Source organism: Corvus brachyrhynchos, unplaced genomic scaffold (assembly GCF_000691975.1).
Source record: "Corvus brachyrhynchos isolate BGI_N302 unplaced genomic scaffold, ASM69197v1 scaffold221, whole genome shotgun sequence".
Lineage (NCBI taxonomy): Eukaryota > Metazoa > Chordata > Aves > Passeriformes > Corvidae > Corvus > Corvus brachyrhynchos.
Genome location: NW_008236622.1, coordinates 3,967,544 through 3,979,152, shown reverse-complemented (window position 1 = coordinate 3,979,152; position 11,609 = coordinate 3,967,544). Strand labels below are relative to the sequence as shown.

Genomic DNA, 11,609 nt, shown 5'->3' with positions numbered 1-11,609 from the left:
TGGTTTTTTTTTTTTTTTTTTTTTTTTCCCCCTCTAATTGACTCTGTCTGCTTGATATTTTGCCTGGAGTCCTGTGTGCCTGTATCTGAACTAGCAAGTAATTTCAGGCAGTAGGAGTGGATCAAAGCAATTTCTACTGATGCTTTTATAGCTACATTATATATATTTTTAGGTTTTCACTTCAGCCTAGACTTAGTCCAGACAGCCATGCCACAAATGGTTCAGATCTGTGTGAAGAACCACTGGAGGCTTTGTCTTCCCAGCAGGGATATGAGCACATCTGGAGTGCACTTGGGCAGCTGCTATTTGAGATTGCTTTGGAAGAACTCTGCATCTCATGCTGCAAATGAGGCTGATGCACAGAAGCAGAGGCAAGTTGAACTGAACTGCACAGCATTGCTGAGCCAAGAGGCTCATGCACGTGTAGCCTCTAGTTACTAATTCTGCCCTACCAATCCTATTGCTTTAAACATGTCATAGCCACGTTGGGAGCTCCGCTTCAAAGAAATGAAAAATTATGCAAGGGCTCGTAAACTGCAGAAATAACTTCATTTTCAAACCGTTAAGGTTCCCAATAGATGGATTTCTAAATTTATCTTACTAAAAGCAGGTTGCATTTTAAGGAAGAGGAAGGTTAGTGGGGGAGAGTCAGTATGAAAGACTAGTGACACCATGGTAATTATCCACCTAATTGCTGCCATACACAGGAAAGTACTTACAATCTATGTACTTTCTCACTTCAAGAGAGAAGGCACTTGTGCTTTCTCACTTCAAGCAGAGCTTTGTCAAATGCCAAAACAGAGCACTGCCTAGAATAAAATGAGCTACAAAATGGTTTCTAACACTAGCACCTGCACTCTTTCTGCCACTCTGAGATAATGGGGTGCTGCAGTGCTCCAAGAGACTGGCAGTTTAGATACCATTAAAGTAACAGATACAATGAAGTACAGTGATAAAGAGGCAGTGCCTTGAGAACGAGCATTCCCTTAACCTCAGAGCACCCACAGCAATCGTCTGCATTTGCACTGCACTCTCACACTGGGCTCACACTTTACCTTAACCAAAGCAAGCTGCAGATTTCTTAACAAAAGGAGTGCAGCTGTAAGGAGAGGGTGGTAAGCTGTGATGTAAACTCCATGAAACAGCATTAAAACAAAATGCTCTTCTTTTCCCTATCTAAATTCTACCAGAGAAGTATTGAACTAAAAGAGGTGAGGCCTACTTTTACTCTTTTATTTCCTTCACTAAAGAATTTTTATCATTTGTAGCTCCAGACTGTAAACACAAAGTTGAACTTCAAGCTCTCAGAAGTCTGGTCTTGTTTCCAGGTACACAAAACGTTACTTGCAACAAGCATAGCAGAGAACTACAGGTGAAATCCTGCTATCTTCTGTTATACACTAGCACTGATTTTTATTTATCTATTTTTTTAGTTCAGATATCAGCCTGTGCTAACTAAAAGTTTAAGTTTTTGTCCATCTTTCCTGTCTTGATTATGCGAGACTTAAACGTCTGTAGAGAGAGAACTTGTCTGTGCAGTATTAGATTTAAATCTTAAAACCGTAATGTCATATTCAATATAAGTTTTCTCCAGAGAAGTAGCACTGTGACACATGATTGGGTGATTTTACGCCAACAGAAACCTGTAGTCAAAACTTAGCCTGTTTATTTCTTTAAAAGTACCTCTCTTCTTCCTTTATCAAAATAACTCTCACTGGGAAAATAAACCAAAGACCAAAGCAATGTGCTGGCTGATTTGCTGCTTTGTCACTCACCTATTTACTGGGGAACTGGAAACCATGTGTTTCCCATCCACAGCTTCTGGAGGCTTTTCTTTGCTTTGATGCCCCTTTCCAGATGGGCCACATGAAGTTAAGGACTCCAAGTCTTTATCTGGCTCATCTCGTTGATCAGTTTCTATCTGAATTAAAGGCACTTCCCTGTGCTGTCCTGCAGGAAAGCTTCCAGGGCTCTTCACATGCTCTTTTTCCTCATCCACATCTACATCTTCCATTTTGGGTTTCGACTGTATCTGAGTTATGCTTTGGGGATGTTTGCTTTCCAGCATGTGTTCTCGGCTTGTATAATCAAAGGAATCCTGCTGGACCACAATTAAACTTTTACCACTTTCAACAATATTTGCAGCCAGTCTTTTTGCATATTGTTCCACATGTGGTGGAGAATCACTGTAAAACTGGTCAGCCTCTGCAGCCTCTGCCTCATCTGCTATGATTTTGTTCTTGCGCATCAGCGATTCAATAGAACTGGCCCACGTCTCGTGGATCAGCATATCTGTGATCTGGTCAGTCTTGCCTCTCTGGTACAAGCACGAGTCAGACTTGCAGAGCCCCGCAGAAGCCACAGCACTGACAGGCTGGACACTTAAGGAATCTTGGCGATGGTGGGCAAACCCATCTAAGGAATTTGCCTTAATTGGAACGTTCACTGTAAGCCTGGAGCCTGATGATCTGCTGTCAGGCATCGACGACTGCCGAAAGCAGAAAGGTGACCGTAGAGAGGGTGCCAGCAAACTGCCACACCAGTCCTTTGAATTCCGAGAGGAAGGTGGATTATCTTTATTTTCCTTTTCGATTTCTCTTAGCATATACCTATAAAATTCTTCTGTTATACTTTCTGTGCTGGACTGTTTGGATGGGCAACTTGGTCTTACATTAAGATGGCCATTTTTCTTGGCTACCTGTTGCAAGGCAGAAGTTAAGATGTTGTTTGCATTTTTTCCTGCATAGTAATCCAGTAATAAATCAAAACCTCTTCCTTCGTTTTCCATCTGGTTCACCATAAATCTTGAAAATTCATCTGTAATGCTTTCACAACTAGACTGCTTTGAGACAGAACTTGTCTGGCTCAGAGAGTGACCAAAGCTGTTCATTAGGCCTAGGGTATTGAAAGAGGCTTTGGAATCTGAGTCCTCCTCTGGTATGCTCTCACAGCTTGAGGCCTTGGCTCGGCTCCATCTTTCACAGTGCAGTCTGTTCCTGGGGTGGTTTGGACCTTGCCAGATGCTATCAACCATGGAGAGTTCGGTGAGGTTCATGATCTTGGCAGCCACTTCATTTGCAAAGAGGTTGACAGAATCTGGTGTGTCCTCAAGGTTTATAGAGTCATCTACTACCCTATTCATCAATCTTTCCTTTAGCTCAGGATGCTCATCTGTTTTTCTTTTGATCTCACTAAGTCGAGGTGCCCTGTGCTTCCGAACCACAGAACCACTGGTATGGGTTTCCTTCTTCCTTTTCATGGTTCTGCATGATAAACTCTGGGTCACTAGATATTCATTGCCTTTCTTCCATGCACAGAACCAGGGCTGCTTGCCATTTGAATTTTCCAGACAAATGGCAGCTATTTCTGTTGCCATAGAAACAACTGTTTCTGCCAATTCTTCTGCAAAATCTGTTATACAATATTTGTCCCTTGAATTTTTCACCTGTAGCACAGGCTGAGAAGGAAGCAAAACATGGTTTCCTAATAAAGACAAGCTAAGTTGAACATCATTATTTAGCACAGAATCACACTTAATCTTGGCTTGGTTTTCTGTATTTATGGTGGCACTGGAAGACAGCTGTTCTTGAACACCGTGCCTGCATTCACTGTTTGCAAAGGTATTTTCTCTGTCTGAAAATGATCTGTAGTCTTTCTTCTGATGATGACTGTTACTCTGATTTGGGGATTTGTAACAGTCTCGTGCAGTTCTTTTCAGGTATCTCTTCTTGGGAGATATTTTTCCACTAAGTGTGTTATGCCCTGTATCTCCACTTGGTTCTGAATTCAATGTGGAATCTTTGTTGCTATTTACATCTTTGATATTACTTTTCCAAGTGCTTGTGACCTTTTCAAGATCTTTGATAGTACTGGTGCTGTAGGATGTACCAAATGTCTTAGCTGCAGAGTGATCAAGGGGGCTGTGTGAAGTTTCACCTGCTCTTGCCAGTGTTGGCCATCCTTCTGCTCTGGTTACTTTCTCTGCTTTTGTGCCCTCAGGAAAGAGAGGAGAACACTCTTCGACTTGCCTGATGTCGTTCATTTTCTTGCAAGTGAAATATATTATATTAAAAAGCAACTCGTTTGCAGTCTCTGTGAAAATGTCTTGTGTACTTGAGCCGTTCTCTGAATGGGGTTGTAGCTGTCTCTTCTTCCTAACCTCTTCCATAGAATGTCGTAGAATAATACTGGATAAGTTTTGTGCAAGTTCATCTCTGATTACTCCATCAGCACGTGGAATATGTGGTCTTGCTGCTGTTTCAATAATTTTCCCATTTATAGATTCCATAAAATGCCCTACATTTTTGTATGTGTTGGGTTTGGTCAGAATTACGGATGCCTCTTTGAGAAGTGCCTCTGCAATGCTTTCATTCAGCTTCTCCATGCTGCTTCCTACAGCTATGCTACAATGCAGAGTAATGGCTGCAGAGGCCTGAGCAGCAGACAGAAGTCCACTGGAAGTTGCAGGGTACTTCTCCTCCTTTGTTTCCCCCAGGCCACAGATGGCTACAGCACTTGCTACTTGAGTCATGCCACAGAGCGCAGATGGGAACGAGTATTCTGTGCCAGCACAGTCGTCAAGGAGCTGTGAGGATGCTGTGTGCACCTCTTCATTAGCAGCCACTCCACTTCTAGAGTCTGTCACTTCTTGGTCCTGGCGGAATTTCTCTGCTGCCTGGGGACTGGAAATGGTTCCAATGACAGTGGCTGCACAAGCCAGAGCCACTTCCAGTGCACTTTGGTCATGTCCATTTGAATGTTCTTCCTCAAAGTAATCTGAAACTTCAGCAGAGCTTTCTGCCTCAGCCCAGTGGCTCAGGCCAGGGAAGGCAGACCCTGGCCAGTCAGGTACATTCTCAGAACTGTCTGGACTTTGCACGATGACAATCTTTGGAAGTTCGTTCCATGATCGGGAAGCAGAAAAATCTTCTGACTTACAGGAGCTTCCTACAGAGATGCTGACTGCAGCCTCCTCACTGAAACTGGGTCGAGACTGTGACAGTCTAATGAATGCATCCTGCAGAACAGATTCTGCTAAATTTGTGGCATACTGACCTGTGGTCGCCTGCTCATTTTGTGAGGGAGGATCAGTTTTCCTGATAGCTGCACCATCTTTCCCATCTGTCTTGCTGCTCTGTTTTGTTTTTGGGTCACCCCGAGGCTCCAGCTCCTCTTTAGCCATTTTGGTTACAGATACATCTTCTAACTTGAGCGCTGAGTTTTCAACCTCACTAGTAAAATTAGTAGTACTAAATGATGAAGTACCTTTTTCAGCTAATTCCTTCTGCCACAGTATTTCCTGGTCTGACTTATCTTCAGGTTGTGAGATGCCATCTTCTGCCACAAGAGTCACAGTTTCAGAGACCTGAGTAGCTGCATTATCTTTATTAATACAGTTCCCTTCAAGAATGAATGGCAACCTGGCTTTTCTATAGTGAATGTTTTCAAATCCCTTTCCTTTATTTTTTTTGACATCTGAAGATGCTTCTGAAACATTTAATTTTTCATGACCTATTAAGAAAAATAAAAAATTAGTTTTTGCAGAGTAACTTCTGACTTTAAAAAGAAAAGAGCTGCACAACTGTGTACTACATTACTGCTCTGTAAAACTACTGCACAGCCAGGTATCTTGTCTTTGAACAAAAATTTAAAAATAGGAATGGCTGTCCATTTTCTAAATCTCATATGTATGAGTGCAACTTCTGTGAGCATTGCTATAGCTGTTGTGCAGTATAAACAACAGCAGAATTATCTCAGTCCCCCTGCTTTTACCAGCTTTATATTCATCAGCCTCGTTGTCATCCTCGAGGTGCTCGGAGGCCGTGAGGAAATCTTCTTCTATTGAGGACACGGAGCAGTTCGTGTCATCCTCGGGCTTTAGGACACGGGTTTCTATCTGCAGCTGCCTCTCCTGAACGAGCTCAAGTCCAATCAGAAACTTGTTTATTTCAAAAATGATGCAGCTTGCGCTGTTTCTCCTGTCCCCCCTTGCACATTGAACCAAGCAGACATCTGCCAGCCAAGGACACTAGAGGGGAAAAGAATCTCAGTTATTTAATTAAAAAATAAGATTTATTTTAAGCTTCTCTCTCTATAAATATCTCAGGAATGTTCTGTTGCAAAGATGTGATATGATTTGTCATTTCAATGTTAGTAACAGTGTGCGGTTACATGTATGCCAAAATAAGACTCCTTGGAATGACAGCTTTTGTTATACAAGTGTTTTAGTAGAGAACCCAGCTGTATCACAGGGGATACCTGGAAATTTTGTTGAAATTGCCAAGTTGTTTGTTTTCAATCAACTTCTTGTTTTAATGACAGACTTATTTGATGTTAGTCATCTGACATGCTGTTATTAATGGCCTCACACTACCCAGTATTATCTCTCTGCCGGGGATTGTTTGTGGGCATGAATTTCTTTCCAGGATAATTTCAGTTGCAACACTTGTTTGAAGGCAGCCCTGTAAATACCAGCTGATAAGATTGTGTAGAGCAGGTCACCCTTAGATGCTCCAGCAGACCATTTTTAAATAATGTTTTATTTTGTTTCTTTGCTGCTCTTACTCTCATTCCCTTTTTGTCCAAAGCCCCATTATCTCAGGCCGATACAACCTCCCACTGGAAACGGGGGTCCAGTGCACAATGTCCTCAGCCTTTATATACAACTGTCTTACCTAGAGAAGCTGTACAGTTAAGTTGAAAGTTGGACAGAAACTGAGAGGAAGGAACTCTTGTTATCCTCATTTTACTGATATTAAAACCGTTGGAGATTTATACAGCGACAGAGCTGAGTCGATGTCTCTGCATGGACTGTGCTTGTTGTATGGATGTACCCTGAACCAAACCCAAGATTCTGCAGCTTGTGATCTTGTGCTTTGAACTCCAGGCTCCCAGGAAAGAGTCAGGCTGGGTGGGACCAACTTTGGATTAGATTGAGGTGAAAGTTTTAGGCTCTGCAAAAGATGCCCTGGACCCCCTGGGCATTTGCACAGTATCTAGCATAAGCTGGCCCCATCCTGGACCTTTTGTCTTTGACTGCGAATGCAAAGCAAGTATCTACTAATAAAGAGAGTGGGATGAGTGTTATGCTGGATTAACATGTTTATTAGCCTGTTCTTCCTTTCCACCTGAACAATATGTCTGAACAGAAAACCAGGTAAATTAGTGTGCTAAAACAGAAAAGATAGATTAGATAGCTGCTACGAAATTGAACCAGACTTGGCCCTACCCTCCCTGAAGGATCAAGTGCTAATGTGGCTTAAAGCATTACCAGCTGCAACCCAGACGTCTGCAGGATCCAGAGGGAACAGCAGGATCCCTTAGCTATCTTTGTGTACATGGAGTGTGTCCCCTCACCGTGCACCACACACTTAAATCTGTCTGACAAAAGTCTGTTTGTATGTTTGCAAACTTCCACTCATCTCAAATTGATCTCAGGTCTTTGCTTTCAGGTTCCTTTTTCCCATTTTCCAAATTCCATCCTTCACAGGCATGATGTGATCTTAAAGATTAGTTTGACTCCTACCTGGGGAACTTCATAATCGGCCTGAAGGTTTCCTGATGTTAATCCACTCAGCAGGACTATTTCATTTTCCTTTGGTGGCTGTACATTCATCGAACTGATGAGTTTGGGGAGATTGGGCGAGACACTGATCAACTTCTGTAGTATGAAAGAGAGATGTTGCTCTCAGGTAATGAAGTCTGAGTTGCACAGTTATAAATATTAAAATGAAATATCACTTATAGGCATCCCTTTAGAAAACTCACTTGAAAGGATTACTTCAAGTAGATTATGAATAGAACTGGCAGCATTAAAATGCACATTCTCTTTCTTTTGAAATACCAGACAAGACAAGGATGACAGTGTAAACTTTTGCTCAAGTGTCCAGCAGGACAATCTGCCATTCTTCACACTGTCATGTGCTAAACAGCTTGATTGGACAGGTGCATCTAGATGCTTCCTATGACATGTGGGTTCCTTAGAGACTGTGAAAACAGTGTCTCTCTTATGGTCTGAAACAGAAAAGCTTCAGTAGGTATGGTAATGAGAACAGGGCACATCTTCCTCTTTTCCTCTAGGCATATGACCAGCAAGAAACCAGTGGAAGTTACCTGGAAATTGCCGACCAAATTGATGCAATGCTAAATATGGAACGACAGAAATGTCAGAGATATGTGAAATATGCCTTTCTTTGCTGTTACACTGCATACCTTCATGACCTTCCATTTGTAATGACACAGTCACTCCCTACATGTTATGTATTTGTTAGAGGTGAAAGCAGTAAGTCACAGCATCAGTGATGCTACACAGGAGATCTGTACTGCCCCCAGTGCGTGCAAGGGACATTTGTGCTCCTTTGTGTACAAAGGTGAGGCCAAGAAGACAACACCTACTCTGAGAGTACAGTTGTCTCTGCCAAGGATCTTGGTGTGCTTGTTCTGTGAACAGAGAACCAAGGCTGACCCCTTACAGCAGGAGCAGAGTAAATACCACCTCCATTTTCTGCACTAGCACGGTCCATGTGTTAGTGCAGAACATGTGACAAAGCCCTTCAGGGAGTGCAGATCTTGGGTACCCAGCCATCTGCTTCAGTTACTAACCAAGGCAACAATACTTCACTGTTCTTTATTTTCATCCTCAAAATACTAAGCTTGCAGTACTCTTATTTTTCCCTGGATTGAATTAGATGTAATAAAACTTTCTGGCTTAAAAAGCTAAATCAGTATTGGGGAACAGTTCACTTTTCAGTGGACTGATCTTCAGATGAGACTAAGTATTTTTATGTGACATAACTGAATTGAGTGCTTCAATTCAGTCTGATGATTCGCTGCAGTATAAAAATGTTCTCATCTTTTTTTTTTTTTTTTTTAATTATAACCTTTCTGTTATCACAAACACTTCCTGAAGTATCTCTATTTTTCTACTGCCCAAATTGCCACATTTTATCAGATTTCTTAGGTAGGAAATTACGGCATTTGACATATCTTTTACTTCACTTCTCTACCTTTTGTTCAGAAAAAAAAAGAAGTCTGGAAACATCACTGTTTTACACATAACCCTCAGTTTAACCCAGTCCAAGGTTCAATCTAACACAAAATCCTAGCAGTACCTATTAGTAAATCAAGTACCTATTAGTAAATAGTTATATATTTCGTATGAACAACAGCTGTGCTACTGTCTTCAAAATTCTTCTAAGAAATGCTTTCACCACACCAGTGTATTGTATAAAATTCCACACCACTCAATGCTAATTTACAAAACCTGCTTATTATACACAAAAATGGGGATGAGGGTGTTTCCTCTTGGAAAAGAATGCATAGCACCTGTGCTAGCAGAGAATTTTTATTACCTACACTGAAAACTGAGTGACAGATGTCTAGTTCTAAGACTGAGAGAGAAACTTTTGGTGTCTCCTCATATTTTTTCCTCAACAAACACTCTAAAGAACAATAAAACCACTGCTCATTAGAAGACAACCAGTGCTTCTGTGGCTTCAGTAAAGTAAAACCTCTCAAGATGTTCTGCACAGTTAACCTGCTGATTCAATAGAAAAATAATATTGCTGCAAGATGGCACATTTATTTTTGACAACTGAATTTTCACAGATGCAGAATGCAGAAAACAGCAGAGAAAAACTGTTCCTGCTAATGAATGACTTGCAGGAGGCATCAAGGTCCCAGCACTGGTTGTTCTATGAGCTAAAAGTGTTTTCAGCAAATGAACTGTAATGGTTTAACCAAGGAACTCCCTGGGTACTGTCAGGAGATACTACCTGTGTTTACTCACTACATCTTGCTTCGCTATTGGTGTGTCAAACATGGGCACCAAGCCAGGATGATGAAAAGGAACTGATAAAGGAAGATGTAAGCATAAAACTGACATCAGGCCATATCTTTAGAATGTGACTTCTGCTTTTTTTTTGGAATGGTAATGTGTTTTAAATATCATATCATGATGCAGTTTGTCTCAGCATTTGTATAATAACCAAGGGGGTTTTTTTACTTCTTATAAATCCCTTTTTTCCTACCCTCATAACTTTCAGTTAAACAGATAAAACACACCTCTAGTTCTGTTTTATCTAGACCCCCTCTTCAAGACCATATATACCTATGTGGAGTTTGACTAAGACTCAGCTGAACAAGACCTATATGAGTGGAAGATTTTCAAAGGCTTTTTGGCAGTAGGACAGAGAAAGGAATCAGAAACTGGTGGCGGAGCAGGACACCAGAAACTCTGTTTATGTAGTATTATGCCAAATTAAAAAAAAAAAGGATGCATGACATGTCCATGTTCACTTCTCTGATAAAAGCAAGAAATATACTTATATAACTGCTGTGAATTCAGACTGCAACAATCCACTACATATTTATAGGACGGGAATAAGTAATCCTATGTAACATGGTCCAGTGTTGAGACAATTTCAGATTCCTTATGCATTGCTCTCTGTAAGGGTTAAAAATCTAGGATTGGCTTTGATTTGTTCATAGAATTTTCATCTGTATTTTTACTGGAGAGTCCTAGTGTGCCTGACTAGATCCACCATGCATGTTTTTAAGACCTAGGCAGTTACCTGTTTCACTTGCTCATCGTTGCAATCATCTCTGTTGGCATCTAAATTCACAAAACAAACCTGTAATAAGAGAGAAAAAGAAGCAGCACCTTATAAAGTTGTATTAGAGTGGCAGTAACCCTTTTAAAGTCAGTATGTTTTCATTTTCTAGCCTTGTAGCTGAATCTGTGAAGCCTTTTTCTAATACAAGCAATGTAGAAAGGTTAGCAAAAAAGAACAGTGGAGTAGATGCTAAGAAAGGAGGGAAAACGGAGTAAGAGTCATGACTTTCTCTGTACTGACAATTGGCTTGTCTGATGAATGAGAAAATGTTGCAAATAATCTGTAATGCAGAGGATGTTAGTAAAGGTAGAGGAAATGTTAAAAATACTTTTCATTTTCTATCAGATAAATTCTTCATGTCTTGCTTTTCCAATGACTTCTTTCCAGGCACTTGTTGCTAAATGTTTCATAAGTGCAATTTTGAGTTGCTTTTAGAGTTTTTCTGCACACCATGTAAATACTGGAGTATTTTTCTAAGTCTATACAGAAGTTTAAAACTTTATGAAAGTGATTTTTTAGCATTGGTTCGTGAGCCAATATTCAACCAGAAGTTTTCAGCACTGCTAACTGGGCACCAGCACAGGTATAGAACAGCTTAACTGCCTGGTGAGTACCTGATTCACCAGAAAGTCCTGCTTTTGATGACAAGAGGTTTTGCCCCTTCTTTGATTATTATGAGTTTCAGCAACTATTTAATGGATGTGAGATTGACTTAACCAGAAACTTCAGATCTAAAGACTAGTTAATTTCCGAAGAGTTTTATTTTATTATATGCCTACTTGAAGGCCATTTTCTAATGAGAAAATCCTTCCTCCAGCTCTGAGTTAGAAGCAGGGACTCCAAAGCTAGGCTGACTGTAAAGTTTATGAGAGTTTGGTGCTGTCCTCATTTAAACTAAAACCTAAAAAATAAAAATTCAAGGCTCAGCTAAAGCCTAACACCCGATTCCAAAGAAATTGCAGATCCAAAATTTAACATAAAAGAGCTGAGTGATTT

The 11,609-nt window shown here is 40.8% G+C and overlaps 1 protein-coding gene and 1 long non-coding RNA gene across 13 annotated transcripts in view; one reads left to right on the top strand and one right to left on the bottom strand.

Moving 5' to 3' along the window:
- The window catches only part of LOC108444764, a 250,212-nt gene that overhangs the window by 13,812 nt on the left and 224,791 nt on the right, over positions 1-11,609 (top strand). The window lies entirely within an intron of this gene.
- The window catches only part of SPHKAP (SPHK1 interactor, AKAP domain containing), a 65,148-nt gene that overhangs the window by 9,473 nt on the left and 44,066 nt on the right, over positions 1-11,609 (bottom strand). For all 5 annotated transcript variants that reach the window (XM_017726502.1, XM_017726503.1, XM_017726504.1 and 2 more), the window contains 4 exons: positions 10,572-10,631; positions 7,526-7,660; positions 5,773-6,028; positions 1,776-5,511 (listed from right to left, as the gene is read on the bottom strand). In XM_017726502.1, coding sequence (XP_017581991.1) covers positions 1,776-5,511; positions 5,773-6,028; positions 7,526-7,660; positions 10,572-10,631 — 4,187 coding nt within the window. The remainder of the gene's footprint in view (positions 1-1,775; positions 5,512-5,772; positions 6,029-7,525; positions 7,661-10,571; positions 10,632-11,609) is intronic.